The 21746-nt window shown below is 43.1% G+C and overlaps 2 protein-coding genes across 3 annotated transcripts in view; both read right to left on the bottom strand.

Annotated features, from left to right (window-relative positions):
• Positions 1-14421, bottom strand: part of LOC135548399 (AT-rich interactive domain-containing protein 3B-like) — an 86180-nt gene extending 71759 nt beyond the window's left edge. For both annotated transcript variants that reach the window (XM_064977971.1, XM_064977981.1), the window contains exons 1-2: positions 13927-14421; positions 11978-12625 (exon numbers count right to left, since the gene is read on the bottom strand). In XM_064977971.1, coding sequence (XP_064834043.1) covers positions 11978-12625; positions 13927-13962 — 684 coding nt within the window. In that variant the 5' untranslated portion in view covers positions 13963-14421. The remainder of the gene's footprint in view (positions 1-11977; positions 12626-13926) is intronic.
• A 912-nt stretch (positions 14422-15333) lies between these two features.
• LOC135548625 (protein FAM219B-like) lies at positions 15334-21430 on the bottom strand. The gene is made up of 6 exons (XM_064978429.1): positions 21207-21430; positions 18469-18583; positions 18247-18340; positions 18067-18144; positions 17525-17576; positions 15334-17215 (listed from the first exon to the last, which is right to left on the bottom strand). The coding sequence occupies exons 1-6, from the start codon at positions 21279-21281 to the stop codon at positions 17066-17068; spliced, it is 564 nt and encodes a 187-aa protein (XP_064834501.1). The 5' UTR covers positions 21282-21430; the 3' UTR covers positions 15334-17065.
• Between the last annotated feature and the right edge of the window lie 316 nt (positions 21431-21746).

The following is a 21746-nucleotide window of genomic DNA, read 5'->3' as shown; positions in this document are numbered from 1 at the left end:
AGCTGGCACAGCAAAAAAAGACATTGGTTATGCTGTAAAATATTACATTTAACCACTAAAACGAGTGGCCAATTCTCTCTTTCCCTCCTCTGCAAGAGACTGGTGCTGACGATTACATGGGGGCCTGTATTGTGAAGACTTGGCAGTTTAACAACCTGACCACACACTGCTGTTCTGTACTGTACTGTACATTACACAGGAGGATGGCAGGCAGGTCATTCTGCACATGCCGTTAGTGCAGGGGGTGGGCTGCGGTGAGGTAGGCGGAGAGAAAGGCAGCAGTGAAAGGAAAGCCTCCCTCCTACACACCTCCTGCTCCTCTGCCTGGCTGGGTGCCAGGCTCCAGTCAGCTGCTGTGGTGTTGTTTACCCAGGGCCTCTGACATAGCGGGTCATTTAGCACCTCAGGGCCCGCCTGCCACTGGCCTGGACCTGAGCCAAAGCACCGCCAGGGTTCGGAGACGGCCAAGACTGCCACTAACAATAGCGGAACACCTTTCACTCCTCACCTCCACGTCACCGCAGCAGCACTCTGCTTTCAATAGGGATCACAGCCCGGTGTCGACAAGCCAGGATTATACTCAGACCGGGACCACCCTCCACTCCGGTCTGTTCTAAAGGCAGGCTATGGTTACTAAATAGTCAGTGATGTTAGTGAGAATTCACTCATTTCCAGATGGAGATATAAATGTTAAGTTTAATGACGAGGCTCTGCTGTGACATCGGAGCTCAGCGTGGCTCTGCTCCCTGGCTGCAGCTGGTGGAGGTCATGGTGGAGGCCTGTGTTTCACTCGGCCATTTCCTCTCATCTGTCTGTGCGTAGGGGGCTTCATTAAAGAGCAGGTGTTGAGATATGTCAAAGTGGGAAGGATATGGTCGCTGAGGATGAAGAGAAAGAGAGAGAAAAAAAAGAGGGGGCGCAATAGAGGGGAGAGTGGGAGGGGGGCTTGTGGTGGTGCTAACTGATCAGATTACACCAGCCATCAGTAGCTCCCTTTCCATTAGGGGCCAAGGAAGTCAAATCCACCAGGGTCGATTTGGGGGGGAAGGTGTGATGGCCCTAAAGGACATGCGCCTTTTGCAGTTAAATGTGAGAACGTTTTCCTTACAATTCAATTGATGGAGAAGGGCAGTGTCACTCAGTGCTGATGTGCATGAGGGTTGTTCCAAAACAGACGGTCCTTTGCATTGACTGCTGGATGAGACATTTCTTTCAGGTGCATTGCAGACTTTTCTCTGAATGGGTGGTAAACTTTGTGCTCAGCATTGCAACTGATTCAAAATTGAGATCAGATGTAGTTGATGATTTAAGCAAGCCATACTCTTATTGTCATTATCAAGAACACACATTTCAAACATCACTGACAAGGCTAGGGTGGCAGGTAGCCTAGTGGTTTGAGCGTTGGGCTAACTAATCGAAAGGTCACTAGTTCAAATCCCGGAAGAGGTGAAAATCCACAGATGTGCCCGTGAGCAAGGCACTTAACACTAATTGCTCTGGGGTCACTGTTGATAATAGCAGGCCATGACCAACTCTGAGGGTGACTCATGGAGAGTTGGGATATGCAAAAAACACATTTCCAATTCACAAATGCATATACTATTGTTCAAAAGTTTGGGGTCACTAAGAAATGTCCTTGTTTTTGAAAGAAAAACACATTTGTCTATTAATTAACATCAAATTGATCAGAAATGCAGTGTAGACATTGTTAATGTTGTAAATGACTATTGTAGCTGGAAACGGCTGCTTTTAATGGAATATCTACATGGGCGTACAGAGGCCCATTATCAGCAACCATCACTCCTGTGTTCCAATGGCACGTTGTGTTATTTCTAAATGAGTCCAAACTTTTGAATGGTAGTGTATGTTTTTGCGCGATATTCCAAATACCCATCACAAGAATCTAGTTCTTTAAAAAAAAACTTCTTGGTGACAGGGGGCAGTATTTTCACGTCCGGATGAAATGCATGCCCAAATTCAACTGCCTGATACTCATCCCCAGAAAATAAGATATGCATATTATTAGTAGATTTGAATAGAAAACACTGAAGTTTCTAAAACTGTTTGAATCATGTCTGTGAGTATAACAGAACTTATTTAGCAGGTGAAACCCCGAGGATATTCAGATTTTTTTTGTTCTTGTAGTTCCTACCACTTCCACTGGATGTCACCAGTCTTTAGAAATTGGTTGAGGTTTTTCCCTTTGTGTAATGAAGAAGTAGCACTGTTCAAAACGAGGGTAACTTCAAGTGTACTGTTAGATAGAGGCACGTGACCAGAAAGCTAGCTACAGTTTGTTTTCCTCCTGTATTGAACACAGATCATCCCGTCTAATTTTATTGATTATTTACGTTAACAAAATACCTTAAGTTGCATCTCAAAAGTAGTTTGAAATGTTTTGGCAAAGTTTACAAGTAACTTTTGAGATATTTTGTAGTCACGTTGCGCAAGTTGGAACCAGTGTTTTTCTGGATCGAACGCGCCAAATAAATGGACATTTTGGATATATATATTGACAGAATTAATTGAACAAAAGGACCATTTGTGATGTTTATGGGACATATTGGAGTGCCAACAAAAGAAGCTCGTCAAAGGTAAGGCATGATTTATATTTTTATTTCTGCGTTTTGTGACGCGCCTGCAGGGTTGAAATATGCTTTTCTCTCTTTGTTTACGGAGGTGCTTTCCTCAGATAATAGCATCGTTTGCTTTCGCCGAAAAGCCTTTTCAAATCTGACATGTTGGCTGATTCACAACAAGTGTAGCTTTAATTTGATATCTTACATGTGTGTGATTTCATGAAAGTTTGATTTTTATAGTAATCTATTTGAATTTGGCGCTCTGCATTTTCACTGGCTTTTGGCCAGGTGGGACGCTAGCGTCCCACATATTCCAGAAAGGTTAATGCGTTTATGTCCGCATGTTGTCTTTCCATTTACCTACGCACCAAGCTCCTCCCCCTGACACTAACAAAAATATGAGAGATCACTTCTTCTCTGACAAGCGGTTTTACCTTGCTCTTTCTTTGCATTTGAGGTTTGGTCCAACAGAATCACTCACATGGACAACGAAACACATTGAGACATTATTTTACTGTAATAAAGGAGAAGGAAACCTTTCTAAATGATACCCTTTTTCATGTCTCAACTCCTCATATTGTGGTTGCATCAATGAACATTGACTCTGGAAATGTGATGCTCAGTTTGTCACGTGTGGCATTGCACTACCACGTACCGCTAGAAGCATTTCAGCCAAAGACTGTTATACTAGCTGTTTTATAAATGTGCAATATGGCAACTCGTTCTCATTCTGAGAAATAAGGTAGGCCACTTGACTTCAACATATGAACAAAGTGGACAGGTTAGCATGCTGTTCAAACAGAGATGGACAGAAGGGTGTGTCCATAATTCAAATGAACAATATTTAAATTATTAGTGGATTTTATGGTTGTGGAAAGCCTAGGTATAATTTCACAAGCGGTGAATTCAATAGACAGCTGACTGTTTGAAATGCAGCGTATTTTTATCTTTAACTGTTCAACAAAGCTTATTTCGAGAAAAAATGTATTGTAATCAAGATAATTAAATCACCAAAGAAATTCACACGAAGTCAGAGGTTTACATACACTTAGGTTGGAGTCATTAAAACTTGTTTTTCAACCACTCCGCAAATTTCTTGTTAACAAACTATAGTTTTGGCAAGTCAGTTAGGACATCTACACGAGTAATTTTACTAACAATTGTTTACGACAGAATATTTCACTGTATCACAATTCCAGTGGGTATATACTGAATTGAATGTGCCTTTAAAACAGCTTGGAAAATTCCAGACAATGTCATGGCTTTAGAATATTCTGATTGACTCAAATGATGTCAATTAGCCTATTGGAGGTGTACCTATGGATATATTTCAAGGACTACCTTCAAACTCAGTGCGTCTTTGCTTGCCATCATGAGAAAATCAACAACAAAAAGACAGCCAAAACATTGGAGACCTCCACAAGTCTGGTTCATCCTTGGGAGCAATTTCCAAATGCCTGAAGGTACCACGTTCATCTGTACAAACAATAGCACGCAAGTATAAACACCATGGGACCACGCAGTCGTCATACCGCTCAGGAAGGAGATGCGTTCTGTCTCCTAGAGATGAACGTACTTTGGTGCGAAAAGTGCAAATCAATCCCAGAACAACAGCAAAGGACTAGCGACCTTTCGATTAGTTGCCCAACGCTCAAACCACTAGGCTACCTGCCACCCTAGCGTTGTCAGTGATGTTTGAAATGTGTGTTCTTGATAATGACAATAAGAGTATGGCTTGCTTAAATCATCAACTACATCTGATCTCAATTTCAAATCAGTTGCAATGCTGAGCACAAAGTTTACCACCCATTCAGAGAAAAGTCTGCAATGCACCTGAAAAAAATGGCTCATCCAGCAGTCGATGCAAAGGACCGTCTGTTTTGGAACAACCCTCATGCACATCAGCACTTTAAAATCGATCAACCTCTAGTCGGGAGCTTCATGAAATGGGTGTCCATGTCCGAGCAGCCACACACAAGCCTTACAATCACCACGTGCAATGCAAAGCATCAACTGCAGTGGTGTAAAGATCACCGCCATTGGACTGCAGTGAAAACGCGTTCAAGAGTGATGAATCACGCTTCACAATCTAGCAGTTTGACGGACAAATCTGGATTTGGCGGATGCCAGAAAAACGCTACCTTCCCCAATGCATAGTGCCAACTGTAACATATTGGTGGAGGAGGAATAACGGTTCAGGCTTTGCCACTTAGTTTCAGTGAAGGGAAATCTTAATGCGACAGCATACAACGACATTCTAGACGATTCTGTGCTTCCAACTTTGTGGCAGCCCTTTCCTGTTTCAGGATGACAATGCCCCCGTAAACAAAGTGAGGTCCACACAGAAATGGTTTGTGAAATCGGTGTGGAAGAACTTGACTGGCCTGCACAGAGCCCTGACCTCAAACCCCATCGAACACATTTGGGCCAGGCCTAATCGCCAAACATCAGTGTCTGACCTCACTAACGCTCAAGGCTGAATGGAAGCAAATCACCACAGCAATGTTCCAACATCTAGTGGAAAGCCTTCCCATATTAATGCCCATTATTTTGGAATGAGATGTTCAACCCATGTCCACATACTTTTGGCAATGTGTTGTAAGGCCATATGGTCAGCCCTTCTTGTACATGTGTAAAATAGGACAAATGTAAGCACCCACCAAATTATTACATATAGTGGCAGAAAACACCACATCTTTAATAACATTTGGCCTCATGTGGCCATAGTGTTGGAGCTGCAATCAAGCACACTGATCTTGGAATTAAACTACAACAGCTCCTTTCTTCCCTGTAAACTCAGACAAAAAATACCAACCATTGGATTGGCATAGTGGACTCATCAATGACAATAAAGCAGAGCTCAAGCTCTGGTCAGGTCAGCTGGTGCACATCTTTAGCACAGCATTGTCTGTCAGTCAGCCAGAGAAGTGGAGGAGCCATGCGGGTTCACCCAGACCAGACCAGCCTCCCCAGGAGGGTTCTCTCCCAGCAGCCGGTGTGCCCTTTGAGACTCAGATAAATAATGTGTCTTTCCCTGCATCAGGCCAGCGGCACTCCCCATTCTCTTTTACAGCCCGTGTGACAATGACTGAAATGAATTAAAAGATCACCAAGAACAGCACGGACATGCTCCCCCACCCCCAACCTCTTGTAGGAGCCCCGCTGGGAATTCTCACTGTTTGAAGAGTTAACTCTTTAATTCTGCCTGGAATGTTTCCTTTGGGTAGGGCAGTGGAATGTTGAGACAGACCAATATCCCCCTGACCCCACCCCTCCACACCCGCTCCTCCTTCCACAACATCTCCCCCATCATCTCTCTACTTCTAGGTTAGTGGAATATTCCACACTTGACTGTTAGGGGCAGGATAGCGCAAGCGATCTCCCATAAAGGAGCCTTCCTATAAGCCCATAGTTAGATCATCTCACGAGATTAGTCAGGCTCAAGTCACCATTCTAAATCTCTGTATATCTGACACCTTAAACAGGTTCTGTATTTGTTTCTATACCATGACAAACTAAACACAGTTACATTGAGGGCAGACTACTCTGAGGGAAAGAATGCTATTAGAATGGTGGAGACGGTGCTAATCGCGTGTTGCCTCTTTCACCCAAACCACCCAGCCGGGGCCCTGTGTTAATGAGGCACAACGAAGGCCCACAAAGCACTGAGCCACAAAAAGAGACAGAAAATCCTACTACAGACGCAACGCACCATCTGAAGCAAATGTATAAACACATCGCCCGAGTCTGTTTAAAGAGTTAGAAATGATACATCACTGAAACCCAGGTTATGAAAATAAAGACTACGGATTACAATACATAAGAAAAACATCAACATACATCATTCATTAATGTGGACTGCCTGAAGCATGAAATTAGAAATGTATACAAAGCCAGTTAGTTCAAACACACTGTTAAAGCCACATCTAAAAATCAGCCTAACACAAGAGCAACATAAATTTAGGATATCCTAAATTTAAATAATTATAAACTTCTCAAACTGTGTTATCATAAATGCTGGCTCCAGCTCACGGGGTAGTTGTCCACCACAAACTAAAAATAAAGCTGGAATCATGGAGGCTCTGAGCCCCTTAGCGCTCAGCCTATCAATCACATGAATCGCATTAGGACATAAAGAAAGCCCAGACCATAGGACGTGTGATCTTCATCGGTTTTTATTCTGTTAGTTCCTGTATTATGAATTTAAAAGAAATCTTGATGGTCCACAAAAAAAAGTTATGGATCTTACGTAACCAACGTTTCAGTCTCAGTAGAACATCAGTAAAATAATTCAAAGTGAGTTCCTGTACTGCCAGGTCCATAAGAGACATCCATCTGAGTGGACAAAAGACTGTACACTAACATTCTACAACCCCCAAATGAAAAACAGGACAAAGCTATAATTATTCAACCAGTCTTTAAACACAACCATTAGAAAACCTGTGTAGAATTAATGAGAACAGCTTTTCATGTTATTTTTTTATGCGTTCAGCTGTACAACAAATAGTTGTTGCACAATGGTTCCTTAAATAGATATGAATAATTATCTAGGCCAGGAGATTGTTGATTGAAAAAAAAAGGCTTGTGAGAAGAAATCTAGCCTGTGGCAGGTAAGAAAATAAACTAAAGGCAGAATGTGTTAACTGAACTAAACATGGCAAGAATCTGGCTTGTAATAGCTACAGATCCCAAGCAGTAGCCATCCATCCGGAACGCCTTAATGACATTGCCAAAGGGATAGGAGAACACAAACAGGATGTTGGTTTGCTAAACAAAGGAGAGGGGAGAGTTCAAACTGAACAAGGTAAGTATACAACATTGGAAAATCAACAGGTGGTAAGTGACATTGGAAAGTGAAGACAAACAAGGCAACATTGTGAAGCCTATAACCAGGTCATACTGACGGTGTACACCCTTACTATACCACAGACTAGGCGAGGAGGGCGAAAGGCCCCATGATTCCAACCACAGCCTCCATCGCTGAGAACTAAAGCCATGTCACCGTGCAAAGAAACCATTTCTCACACATTTTCAGTGGCCTTCACAGCAGTCTTCTGTGCAGATGCATCAGGCTGCATTTGTTCCAAATGCCATTGTCAAAATGTATGGTGGAATACATCTGCTAAATAAACTCAGCAAAAAAAAAATAGAAGAAACGTCCCTTTTTCAGTACCCTGTCTTTCAAAGATAATTCGTAAAAATCCAAATAACTTCACAGGTCTTCATTGTAAAGGGTTTCAACACTATTCCCCATGTTTGTTCAATGAACCATAAACAATTAATGAACATGCACCTGTGGAACGGTCGTTAAGACACTAACAGCTTACAGACAGTAGACAATTAAGGTCACAGTTATGAAAACTTAGGACACTAAAGAGGCCTTTCTACAGACTCTGAAAAACATCAAAAGAAAACTGCCCAGTGTCCCTGCTCATCTGAGTGAATGTGCCTTAGGCATGCTGCAAGGAGGCATGAGGACTGCAGATGTGGCCAGGGCAATAAATTGCAATGTCCGTACTGGAAGACTCCTAAGACAGTGAGACAGGACGGACAGCTTATCGTCCTTGCAGTAGCAGACCACATGTAACAACACCTGCACAGGATCGGTACATCCGAACATCACACCTGCAAGACAGGTAAAGGATGGCAACAACAACTGCCTGTGTTACACCAGGAACGCACAGTCCCTCCATCAGTGCTCAGACTGTCTGAAATCAGCTGAGAGAGGCTGGACTGAGGGCATGTAAGCCTGTTGTAAGGCAGGTCCTCACCAGACATCACCAGCAACAATGTCGCCCATGGGCAAAAAAAAGTGCTCTTCACTGACGAGTCGCGGTTTTGTCTCGCCAGGGGTGATGGTCAGATTTGCGTTTATCATTGAAGGAATGAGCGTTACACCGAGGCCTGTACTCTGGCGTGGGATTGATTTTGAGGTGGAGAGTCCACAATGGTCTGGGGCGGTGTGTCACAGCATCATCAGACTGCCTGAAATGACAACAAGCTCAATCTCAACGCTGTGTGTTCCAGGGAAGACATCCTCCTCCCTCATGTGGTACCCTTCCTGCAGGCTCATCCTGACATGACCATGCCACCAGCCATACTGCTCGTTCTGTGCGTGATTTCCGGCAAAGAAAGGAATGTCAGTGTTCTGCCATGGCCAGCGAAGAGCCCGGATCTCAATCTCATTGAGCACGCCTGGGAACTGTTGGATCGGAGGGTGAGGGCTAGGGCCATTCCCCCCAGAAATGTCTGGGAACTTGCAGGAGCCTTGGAGGAAGAGTGGGGTAACATCTCACAGCAAGAACTGGGAAATCTGGTGCAGTCCATGAGGAGATGCACTGCAGTACTTAATTCAGCTGGTGGCCACACCAGATACTGACTGTTACTTTGATTTTGACCCCCCTTTGTTCAGGGACACATTATTCAATTTCTGTTAGTCACACGTCTCTGCAACTTGTTCAGTTTGTCTCTCAGTTGTTGAATCTTATGTTCACACATGTTAAATTTGCTGAAAATAAATGCAGTTGACAGTGAGAGGACGTTTCTTTTTTTGCTGAGTTTATGTCCTCATTCATAATCCATGAGCCATAAATGAGACCTAACAGTCACTCCCTGATCTAAAAGCAGCTCCCACAACCTCCATCGATCGCATTCCAGGCAGCTGCAGCTGTGCAGCCAGCTCCCCATTTCCTGACTGATGCGTTGTTGGGGTGACAGTTAAATTATGCAACAGCATGCATTCAACAAACATGTCTTAATGCGCAGCCAGCAGTACAAACCAGCAGGGCTTGGAGTTTAATGATGAGAGAGAGGCTTATCCTCCCTCCTTAGACCCTTAGCTCTCCCAGACTTCCTCTTTCTCGGTCATCACTACAATGCAAATGAAGCCCTGGTTATTCTGCATTTTGTTGGTTAAGTTTCCTTTGACACCAGAATGAAGGAACATCAAAAGACGTAAACATGAAGAAATATAGATAATCCAGCGAAACCAAAACCACTTCCAGTCTACCACTGCCACCTGTATTATCATTAGACAATGCCCAGCTCAACCCCTCCAGTATGGAACTGCTAGGCAATTAGCTATTACTGCATGACACCATCGGGGGCCAGGAGCACACACACCCAGGGCACGTTCCACAGGCATGATTATTACTCTATTAATCACTGGGAGATTACACACACACACACACACACACACACACACCACACCTGTCCAGGCACAATAACACTCTGGCCAACACTCCATGCAAGGCCTTTGTCCATCCCCTTGTTTGACAATTATTTACTCTGCTCTTTAGGGCAGGGCCGAGGTCATGACAGTTGCATCAATGACAGAAAACACAAACTCTCCACCCCCCCCCCCCCCCCCCGATATTTACACCACGCTCCTTTGACACACAGAGGGCTGTCGTAGAGCAGTGTTTCCCAACTCCATTACCCCCAACGGCACACAGTTTTGTTGTAGCCCCAGACAAACTCACCTGATTCAACTCATTGAGGGCTTGATGATTAGTTGACAAGTTGAACCACAAAGTGCTTGTCCAGGGCTACAACAAAAATGTGTGCTGATGGGGGTACTGGAGGACTGGAGTTGGGAGAGGAGCTGTCAGAGGACTTTCTGTTGTACAACTGACTAGGTATCCCCCTTTACCCTTTTAGGCTAATAGAATAATGCATAATATCAAAATCAGTGGTAGGTTGTTCCATTTGGTTTTTATAACCGCCTTAATATAAATGTATATAATAGTCTGCTTCTAACTAGTGACACTAAGGTTATGGTGCCATTGCTTTTGAAAATATTATCAACCCTCCCTCCAGAGAATCGTATTTGTTGAGGTTTTCTCCAGCCTCTTGAAGACAATACCATCAAAAAAAGTCACCCTGCCTCCACTGTCCCCCTTCAACAGTGCAACCTGAGACTGCCACAAGAGATGAGCCATCAAAGACAGGAAAGACAAAAGAGGGGGAAAAAAAGAAGAAAAAAAGCACAGACTACTTCTCATTTGACAATGTCTCCCCAACCCCCCAGGCTCAACCCCTCTCCAAATAAAAGAACCACACCACAGATAGCCAGGCCAGGGCTCTGTGACACCTCTCCTGCTCTGATCACTGGTGGCTGTCTGACAGCTGGCCAAAACAGAGACAGGTTCGAGGTGGTCGACATGTCGCCAACCAATGACGCAGTTATTGTTCACAGTCACACAACAATGTGGTCAAACTTCATTTCATTCAGGTCGTTTCCACTGTGATCTGGTAGTGGTAGCTAGAAGTCTACTCCACCCTCTCTCCTGTCTGACTATTCTCTGTGATAACTGTCGCCTACTCTAACCATATCACTGCTGCTGCCTGCCTGCCTCTAATCCAGGGCTCATTCTGTTGTCATTTATTTACTTCCCCTTCCATCATCGCCCTTCTGGAGCTAAATTTGGAAATAGACGGGAGTGACAGTCCCAAAGTCATTTCCCCTTTAAATAGACAGTAATGACATCCTTGGGAAAATGAGTGCAGCACACGCAATGCAATGCTCAGTCACAGCAACAGATCTTTTCTGCCTCCTACATCTGTCAACTCCACTGCAACATGGCTTTTTATATCAACCACTGGTGGGCTGTTACACAACACATGCTACTTCCCTAGTGCTGACTCAACCATGAAGGATAGCTTGGATTCCACTCTGCATTCTGTCACGCTGTAACACAGCGGTGAGGAAATATTTACCTTCAATTAAAAAGTATACTTGGCACAGTGCTGAAACCCTTCAGATGAGTAGCACCACTACTGTGCTGTAGGATACCTCTACCTTCCCAACCCGTGTGCTGCACGTCTGCCAGGAGAGCACAAGAGAGAAATCACTGAGCGCAGAGTGAGTGAGAGCGAGCGACACACACGTGCCTGGCCCTGTGCCAGTTCACACTTCTAGGATTTTTGGCAACAAAAGCCAAAGAGCAGCTCAGCCCTCCCCAGTGATTGTAAGTGTCTCACAAAGATACTGGCTGAGAGGTCTGTGTCGAAGCTCAGATTAACCCACCCACTCACAGCAGGGGCAGGCGGGACAATCAGACAAAACACACAACAGGAGACTTGAAAATAGCGAAAGGCTTTCCCCCTATATGACGCTTACTTACTAAGGGGACATTTGTGTTTTCATTACACAGCTTTGTGTTGACTCACTGTGTTTGGGGAAGAGATAGTACGACTTTGATGCCAGATTAGCTGCTGAGGATAAATATTCAGAGAGATGTGGCAATATTTCTTCATGTGGACAACTCTACTCTTTCATGTCAAGGGCAGACATAAAATTCAACAGGGGATAGGATTTGGAATATAGCTAAGAAAGGAGAACTGACATACATTATTAATAAGGACAGTAGATTGGCGGTAAGCCAAGGTGGCCTTACCTGTTTTAATTGATCATCAAAGCTATTCCAGTCGGCCTGCCCGTTGGGGGAGGAGGCAGAATGGGGCCCTGCAGGAGAACGGCTCTCGTCAGGCTCCTGCTTCACCCTAACAGGTGGCAATGGGGCATTCTGGGGGCCCGCGGTAGAGTAACTACCAAATGGATTCGCTGGGAGGTGGGAGGCACCCTGTTGAAGAGCCAGTGTCTGCTTGCGGAGGTACTCAAGACCACTAGCCCCTCCTTCTTCCTCCTCGCTCCCCTCATCTCCATCCATCATCTCCTCATCGTCGTCATCCCCTGAATCCCGGCCTCTGTCCTCCTCGTCCTCCCTCTCTGAGTCCACACTGCTCTGGTTAGAGACCCGGGACAGTGGGCCTCCTCTGGGTATCCCTGAACCACCTCCAACCAGGGCCTTGCCCATGAAGCCAGCTCCAGAGGCCCTAGCCGCGGCTAGGATAGCCTGCTGCGCTGCTACCTGTTGGGCGTACATGATGTGGGCCTCGCGGAGCCGCCTCTCCTTGCGCTCCATCTCCAGCCTGGCCTGCTGCTGGCGCTGCAGCTGCTCCATGACAGCCTCCAGCTTCATTCCTCCTGCCGTGCCTGCCTGAGGATAGACACCCCCCAGACCACTCTCCTGTGACATGCTGGGCTGGGAGAGGAAGTGAGAAAGACATCAATAGTCAACCATAAACCAACAACTCAAATTACCACTGGATGTCTGGCTTCCTGGTTCTAATAAAAACATGCATAACACAAAGTAGACTATTTAAAAAAAATAAAAATTTAAAGTCCTATCTGTCAGGATTTGAGTTAAGTCACCGCCAGACTTAGTACAGTAGGCTACAACAAACCATCCACTTCATGAGGATAATATGGGTAAGTTTCAACATGAGCACAATAAATGAGGGAAAGGCTAATTGGTATTGAGAAAGGGGGAGAAGATAGGCAAAATACTGTCGATAAACAAAAAAGTTGACTGCACAGAAGATATTGTATGGTATGCAATAGCTGGTGCTACACGTGATTGTATTTAAAAGCAAAGTAGTAAAATGCAGGACACATTTGTACAGAAGTGTAGCGACATACAAATTACACACTGTTCAACACAGCTGCACATAATACAGAAGTTACAAGACCACGTTTCGTCCTGTAGATAGATCTACAGCATATTACATTTATGCTTCTTATGTCAAAAAAAGAATCCGAGTTCACGCATAACAATCAATTGAAATAGATATGCATCACTTTAAGAATGAGCCAGAACAATATAAACCGAATACGATTTTGACAGAAACATCTGTAACAATATAACAACTTAGAAAACAATTGTGGAACGTTGCCTCGAAAAGTTGTTTCTCATCAAAAAAAATGTACAATTTAGCTTCAATCCGAAACAAGAACCAACCCAGATGTATACTACATTCAAAATGAGATGATTGATATGGTTAAAGTTCGAATATACGTTTTTATCCAAAACACATAGGCCTACAGCCTCTTCTTTCCTATTCGCGCAGTACGTCAAAATTAGCTTTCAGGGTGTATATGGCGAGGCTCCAGAAAACGTACATGAATGAGTAAACAGCGTATAGTATAATATCTGACTAGTTTGTCGGCTACGCACATAGAAAAAAAATATATGTATCTAAATTATATATCAGGGGCGCAGATACAGTGCATAAAAATATTTGATCTATTTTATTGGGTTTTTCACGATACATTATAAATAGTCGGATTTACAACTGTAATTAAAACAGGAAATTGGCAATGACGTACGCTAAACTATCAAAACCAAACAGTAATAAGGATTTCAATAAGGGAAAAAGTGTTCCATTTGATAGCCTCGTGCTTTTAGCCTACATTGCTCTGCAAATAAAATGTTCGCTACCTCGCTCCTATGACACAACCGAGACCTAGCCAGGGCACAGCGCCAAACAGTGGGAAACAACTCACCATTTGTGCCTTGCTGCTACCGGAATTGTCCACCATCCCTCCTTGGTTATCTTTTTCCCTCTTCGCTGGCACGGTTTCAATCACTTGTAAACACAGAGAATTTGTGCATGCACGGGGGGGGGTCACATTTGTCCACCAGCTGATAGGCGGAATGTTGGCTGTGTAACTCTCAATTGTATCTTTCTCCACTTCTTTTTTTTAATTTAGAGAAAGACAGACATTAAATATGGCCCGATCTCATATCTCGAAAGCTTGCCGTTGAGGTAACTCCCTTGACTCGATTTTCCTTCACTTGAATTACACCCCCCGTCTTGGCGTACAACATCATTAGGGCCCGCCCAGTGACAGCAACAAGTTCCAGAGTTCCAGCGCAGCGTTGGCTGAATAGCTACTATGCGTATGCAAATCTCATGAGAATGGCAATCTTATGAGAATGGCAACACTTGTCACAGTCCATACAAACTAGAGCCTATTAAATAGTACATAATAGATCGCGTGTCGCCGTTATGCTGACAGGCTTTTTCCCTCAGTACAATTACATTTAACATGTGGATAACTTGCCTGTTGAATAATTAGCCTGCCCTACATTTTTGGCAAACAATGATAATGCAAAATTAAAATTATTTACTGCAATTTATAATCCCAGATAAAAATGAGTCTGATGAGTAGTGAGCTATAAAATAGTCTATATACTCAAGTGGTGCATGTACCGTAACGCCAGTAATGATAGTCAATTGGCTACTTCCCTCGCCATTATATAATATTTTGACAACTCAATTCTGCCCCAAAATGGATGTGGATGGTAATGCACTGGTCTGGTACTATGGCCCCACTGTCTGTTCTTCACGTTCAGTTAACGATCTATTTATTCCACAGAGCGTCGACTGGCTGTAGGTTTTCGCTCCTCCCGTGTACTTGATTATGGAATGATTTAGTAAAGAACTCCCCTTACCTGGTTGTCTAGGTCTTACTTGAAAGGATAAACCAGCAGACCAGTTTTGACACCCCTGATCTAATCCAACCAACCTGCTTTATCAAGTTGTCTTTCCAATATGTACCTTTTTTTTTTAAACTAGGCAAGTCAATTAAGAACAAATTCTTATTTTTACTGCCTTGTTCCGGGGCAGAACGACATTATGTTTACCTTGTCAGCTCAGGGATTCGATCTTGCAAACTTTCGGTTACTAGTACAACGCTCTAACCACTAGGCTACCTGCCGCCCCGTAACATACCAGAATACTCAACATAAACATATTCAGCTTCCTCAATGCTGTACATCCAAACTCTTCTACATAACAAATATTTGGCAGGGACTAGATTGGTAGCTCTCTGAATTCTGCGAGAATAACTTTCAATGGTGTAACATCCCCTCCAGCAAACCAGAAGAAAATTACAAAAGGACATGTGTATATTAATTAATTATATTGAATATAGCAAAAACAATATTTATAATCAAATAAAAAGTGTTCCGTTTACATAATAATATTTCAAGTTAATGCACTCAGTAACACTTGGTATATTGTTTTAACTAGGATACAGAAGCAGATTGTCCCATTAGTTGCATAGTACAGGCAAGTGCAGTGTACTGGCTACTGACTGCACCTGATGGTGATGAGTCCAATATTTATCTTTCTCCTGACACAGGTCAAGCACTCAATGGCTGCGTTTAAACAGGCAGCCCAATTCTGATATTCTTTCTACTAAATTGGTCTTTTGACCAATCATGCCAGATCTCTCCACGTCAGCTCTTTTTCAAAGCTGATGTGATTGGTCAAAGACCAATTAGTGAAAAATATCAGAATTGGGTTGCTTGTGTAAACCCAGCCAGACCAACACACACTTCCACATTAGGTCTGCATTGATAAACAGCAACTAGCAAACACAATTATCTTTAGCCACACATGTAAGGGCTTGAGTGATGAGAATCACCCATTCTAGTGCTTGACAACACAGACAGAATTCTTCAAAATGTTTAGTGTACTCACAATGTACTGCTTTCTTTTAAAACCAGAAGATACCAAAACACTAACATTAGGGTGGGAAAATGTACAATTTGCTGAGTGACATGCGAGAGAGAGAGAATGATCAAAATGTAACAGGTAGGTGACTTGTCTGTTTAGATCGCCTTCTGATATCATATGCATGTCCCTCTGAGTATCTAGTAACTACTATACGTAGTAGACAGAGAGGATCAAGGGGGTTGTTGTGTACAGCATTGTCAGGAGGTAGTGGTTAACCTCAGTGACACCATGGGCTGTAATGTTACATCGAACACGCAGGACAAGATTGACCAGAGTTCTCATTGCTGTAACATTACAGTAAACAGTGCCATTTTGTAACCCTTTTACATAACTTTTTTTGGACAAAGCATTAGAAGGCAGCCTGACATAAGAGTAAGTCTTTTAAAGCATTAATTCATATACAAGTAAACCATGTAGTGTCAAATACACCTAAGGGTCTGAGGTTAGACCCAAGATTAATACCAGGGATTTACAACAGAAACAGGGAATTTTAGGAAGATGGATTAAAAATTCCAACTCAATGAAGCTATAGTTATGGAATGTTCAGGTTTGTTTTCAAAGGGCTTACTTTGAAAAAAAGTGAATTGGAGCAAGACAAGCTTGCAGAAAAAGCTTTAGCCTTCAAAACGCTCTAGGACATTTGCTGTATGCATATTACCTTGCATATCAATGTTCTATGTTTAAATAGACCTGGGAGTGATATGCCAAAGAGGACAACAAGACCTTCTCCATCAGGTGAATGAGTGCAGTGCATGTCTAGAGATTAATCACCCTGCACCTGTCTATTGAGAGGGGATGCAACGTGGTTAGCATTTAATCTAGTTCCAAAATAACACAGAGGTCAACCTTTGGGGTGACAGAGAGCTCTGCTTGGACAGTGGCTAAGACTTTGGATGACTTCAGTCCATGCTTAGGGTTAGTTAGGGTGTAGAGAGCACTGCAAAAACAGTGGCTAGCCATTTAAAGTGTTAGGGGGGTTCCATGCTTAGACAGTGGTAGGGTTTGGGTAACGGGAGGCCTTGCTCGACTTAAACAGTGGCTAAGGTCAGGGTAACAGAGGTCCAGTCTTTAAACACAGAGCTGCAGGGTCAGCCAGGTCACAGCACTAAGTGCCCTCCTCACTGCACGGAGCACGACGGGTCCTCAGCGCAGCAGCAGGCTGAGGAACCCATGGCTTTAGGGGGAATAAGGTCCAGGTCCTCGTCGTCAGGGATCTCATCCAGCCGGTATCCATCCTTCAGCAGCTGCCTGCTCAGGTCTGGGTGCACCTGCACAGAGGTCAACAAGTCAGCCGTGGAATGACAATTCAAAAAGGTATGCGGACAGGAGGTGTAAGAAACAGGTGGATAGGCTGGATATTTCTTTAATGTTTTATTACACAGCCTATTTAAGCAATAATGGTGTATACTTGCATTGAATCTTGTTTAAATATGAATACATTTGTAGTTGACTATAAAGGAACAACTATTTTAAATGGAAACTGAACCCTGCTCCTGATAGAGAACACTGCTGCCCAACAAATGAGCCTTTCTATGTAGAAGCATGGTCTGAGTATAGTATACACTGGACACACTCACCTCAGCTGAAGAGTATCCTGAGGAATACTGCTCAACATCTAGCTCATCATCACTGCAAGGTCAAGACAAGATGTCATTAGGAAAACTCTTAGGCTGGGATTCAATCCGATCGAGGATTTGGACAGTGTGCCAATTAAAAAGTAATTTACGATTGAGTGCTAGAGGCCCTGGTTACAGACCATGGTTTGATTCCAGGCTGTATCACAACCGGCCGTGATTGGGAGTCCCATAGGGCGGCGCACAATTGGCCCAGCATCGTCTGGGTTTGGCCGTCAATGTAAATAAGAATTTGTTCTGACTTGCCCAGTTAAATAAAGGTTAAATAAAAAATATCCTAAATAAACATAGGGCTCTTTAGAGATTGTCTACAGTCAGTCGTGCCTTGCCAATAGTGTTTGCCGGAGAGAGTACTTAGCACCTCTGAACTGAGGGCCAGCCATAATTTGCACACTGTCAGACATCCACCAGCGTGTGGTCCTTTAAATGCAGCACGCCGAACGATTGGCAGATCAACATTCGGTGCCATGTGTATAGTCCTTTACCTGTCTGATTCCAATGCTACCAGTGTATCTTCAGCGTGCTGAGTCAAAGCGGCATAACCTTTGTTGAACTTCACACTTCTACAAGAGGAACAAGAAAAACTTCAATTGTAACAGCTCGAATACCTCAAATTCCATTATGCTTGCATGCACGCATATAAACATACTTCTCCCTCCTCTTACCTCTTTCCTCCTTGCCTGGGCTGTTGCATCACTGGACCCCCTGAGGTAAGGCCATTTTTCTTCATTGCTTTGCGGGCCATTTCCCGGTGTTTCTCTAAAGCCAGGATTCAGTCACATGCAGAAGAACAACACTTTAAATAGAAACATAGGCTATGACAACACTGAAACATCACAAGACTATAAACAGGAATTGTGTCAATCTAGGGCAAGGAATGCACTTACGCAGTTTCATGTGAATGGCTGAGGCTTTGGACATGATGTAGGGTCCCCTCTTCTCCAAAGGTCTGATGCCCCCATCTGTAGCCCTTGGTCTTGAGCTGCTGCCAGTGCCAGGACCCTTAACATGTGAAAATCAAGAATGTATGAAATAGAGGTCAACCGATTAATTAGGGCCGATTTCAAGTTTTCATAACAATCGGTAATCGGCATTTTTGGACACCAATTGTGGCCAATTACATTGCACTCCACAAGGAGACTGCGTGGCAGGCTGACTGCCTATTACACAAGTGCAGCAAGAAGCCAAGGTAAGTTGCTAGCTAGCATTAAACTTATCTTATAAATCAATCTTAACATAATCACTAGTTAACTACACATGGTTGATGATGTTGCTAGTTTATCTAGCTTGTCCTGCATTGCATATAAATCGATGCGGTGTCTGTTAATTTCTCACGAATCACAGCCTACTTCGCCAAACAGGTGATGATTTAACAAGCGCATTCATGAAAAAAGCATTGTCGTTGCACCAATGTATACCTAACCATAAACATCAATGCCTTTCTTTGAAATCAATACACAAGTATATATTTTTTAAACCTGCATATTTAGATAATATTGCCTGCTAACATGAATTTCTTTTAACTAAGATAATTATGTCACTTCTCTTGCGCTCCGTGCAAGCAGTCAGGGTATACGCAGCAGTTTGTTGCCGCCTGGCTCGTTGCGAACTGTGTGAAGACCATTTCCTCCTAACAAAGACAGTAATTAATTTGCCAGAATTGTATATAATTATGACATAACATTAAAGGTTGTGCAATATAACAGCAATATTTAGACTTAGGGATGCCACCAGTTAGATAAAATACCAAACAGTTCTGTATTTCACTGGAAGAATAAACGTTTTGTTTTCTAAATGATAGTTTCCGGATCTGACCATATTAATGACCTAAGGCTCGTATTTCTGTGTTATGTTATAATTAAGTCTTTGATTTGATATCTGATAAAGCAGTCTGACTGAGCGGTGGTAGGCAGCGGCAGGCTCGTAAGCATTCATTCAAACAGCACTTTCGTGCGTTTGCCAGCAGCTCTTCGCTATGCTTCAAGCATTGAGCTGTTTATGACTTCAAGCCTATCAACTCCCGAGATTAGGCTGGTGTAACCAATGTGACATGGCTAGCTAGTTAGCGGGGTGCGCGCTAATAGCGTTTCAATCGGTGACGTCACTCGCTCTGAGACCTTGAAGTAGTTGTTCCCCTTGCCCTGCGGCTTTTGTGGAGCGATGGGTAACGATGCTTTGAGGGTGGCTGTTGTCGATGTGTTCCTGGTTCAAGCCCAGGTAGGGGCGATGAGAGGGACGGAAGCTATACTGTTACACTGGCAATACTATAGTGCCTATACGACCACTACAGGAAAACAGCCTTGCCCTAACGCTGCTAAACAACTACAAATTAGCCCTGCTATTAGCCTCTCATTTGAATCAAATAGATAACGAGCTGAGTATTTTGCCACCAATTTAGAAAATGCTCAATTTTTTAAAATAAATGTTTCGCTCCATGAAGTAATCCAACAATGTTTACGCCGGCATTTTGTCTATTTAAAATCTTCTCACATTGATCGACACAGGTGAGTGCCATCATGACACTTCCCAAAGTGTCGCTCAATGAGAGAAGATTTTAAATAGACAAGATGGCGGCATAAACATTGTTGGATTACTTCATGGAGAAAAACATTTTAATCATTGAGCATTTTCTAAATTCAAATGAACCACCTGTAACTGGTCATGTATATTTAAAAGATACTTCTTTGCCCAAATCGAGACAACAAAAAAAGGTATAGTCAAATAAGTTAGTTCAAATCTATGGCGGAGGTTTGTATGGGGCTGTCCTGTAACGGACACCCAAAATCGTTGGTTATATCATAAAATCAAACAGTGTAATGTTTTGACTTCAGTCGTGTTGTGTCCTTAACTTTGTGAAACTCTTCCGTTTCAATTGCTACCATAGTTATGCAAATAATTTTCATATTTCTTCTGTAAGAAACATTTCAATTTAGCCCTTTCCATATTGGAGGCTGCTGAGGGGCAGATGGCTAATAATGCTTGGAATTGACAGAATGGAATGGCAAACATGGAAACCATGTTAGATGTTGTTGATACCTTTCTACCTATTCTGCTCCAGCCATTACCATGTGCCCTTCCTCCCCAATTAAGGTTACACCAACCTCCTGTGCAATGTAGGCATATTTCCACGAGTGTAAAGGGTTAACGGAATAGTTAAGATTACACAAGAAAATAACGATATTGGTGTGTATTCTACACAGTTGAACATATCCTCTTTTTAATATTTGTTAGTGAACCAAAAGTTGCTGGATGAGGCAAGTTGCCAAGCTGAGAAGAGCGTTGGGCTAGTTACAAAAGGTCGCTGGTTCGAATGCCCGAGCCGACTAGGTGGAAAATATCAGTGTGCCCTTGAGCAAGGCACTTATCCAGAGCAATTAGGTTTAAGAGTGTCTTCTAAATTACAAATGTAAATAACGTTCTCATTATCTGGTGTACAATCTGTAGCTAGTATGGTTAGCTTACACAAACGTAGCTAGCTAACGTTCGCAGTAAACCGTAAATAACAAGCCAAGTAAAGTTATAAGCTGAGAGAATGGTAGCAAGGTTGGCTGTCATTTGAAAACAAGAGTTGCCAGATATCAGATTGCGTGTTGTTATTGGTTAGCGAGCTAGCCAGAACAGTTACCGGCGTCAAAACTTGGGACTCGGGGACTGCAGCAAGAAGAGTATCCCTCTCCTGTTCCTCCATAATGTTGTTCATGTTGGTGGGAATGTTCACGCTTTATACGCTAAAACAGGCATGTTGACTGTATTTCCAACTATCCACGAAAGGATGTCTTATCGCTGCTGTCTTTTACTCCTGCTAGCTAGTCTAAGGACCACTTCCGCTTCCTGTCAACAGAAGCCTTGGACTACTTTCACCGTCCTTCCTTCATCACTACCCCATGACATCAGAAACCACAAGGTGGGAGAACTTCAGTGGTAGCAAACAGGTAACAAACCTTTCTGGTAATCGTATTTTTATTTAACCAGGAAGGGCTCATTGATATTTGCAATCTCTTTTTCAAGAGCGTCAGCACACAATTACAGACATGAAAAACTACAAGTAATCTTGTAAAAACCATAGAATTCACAAGAGTATAACAAAATCATAAAGTAGCACACAATTACAGACATGAAAAACTACAAGTAATCTTGTAAAAACCATAGAATTCACAAGAGTATA

The sequence above is a fragment of the Oncorhynchus masou genome, chromosome 1 (genome assembly GCF_036934945.1).
Source record: "Oncorhynchus masou masou isolate Uvic2021 chromosome 1, UVic_Omas_1.1, whole genome shotgun sequence".
Taxonomy (NCBI): Eukaryota; Metazoa; Chordata; class Actinopteri; order Salmoniformes; family Salmonidae; genus Oncorhynchus; species Oncorhynchus masou.
Note: the sequence above shows the minus strand (reverse complement) of the source record. Positions and strands in the feature narration are given on the sequence as shown.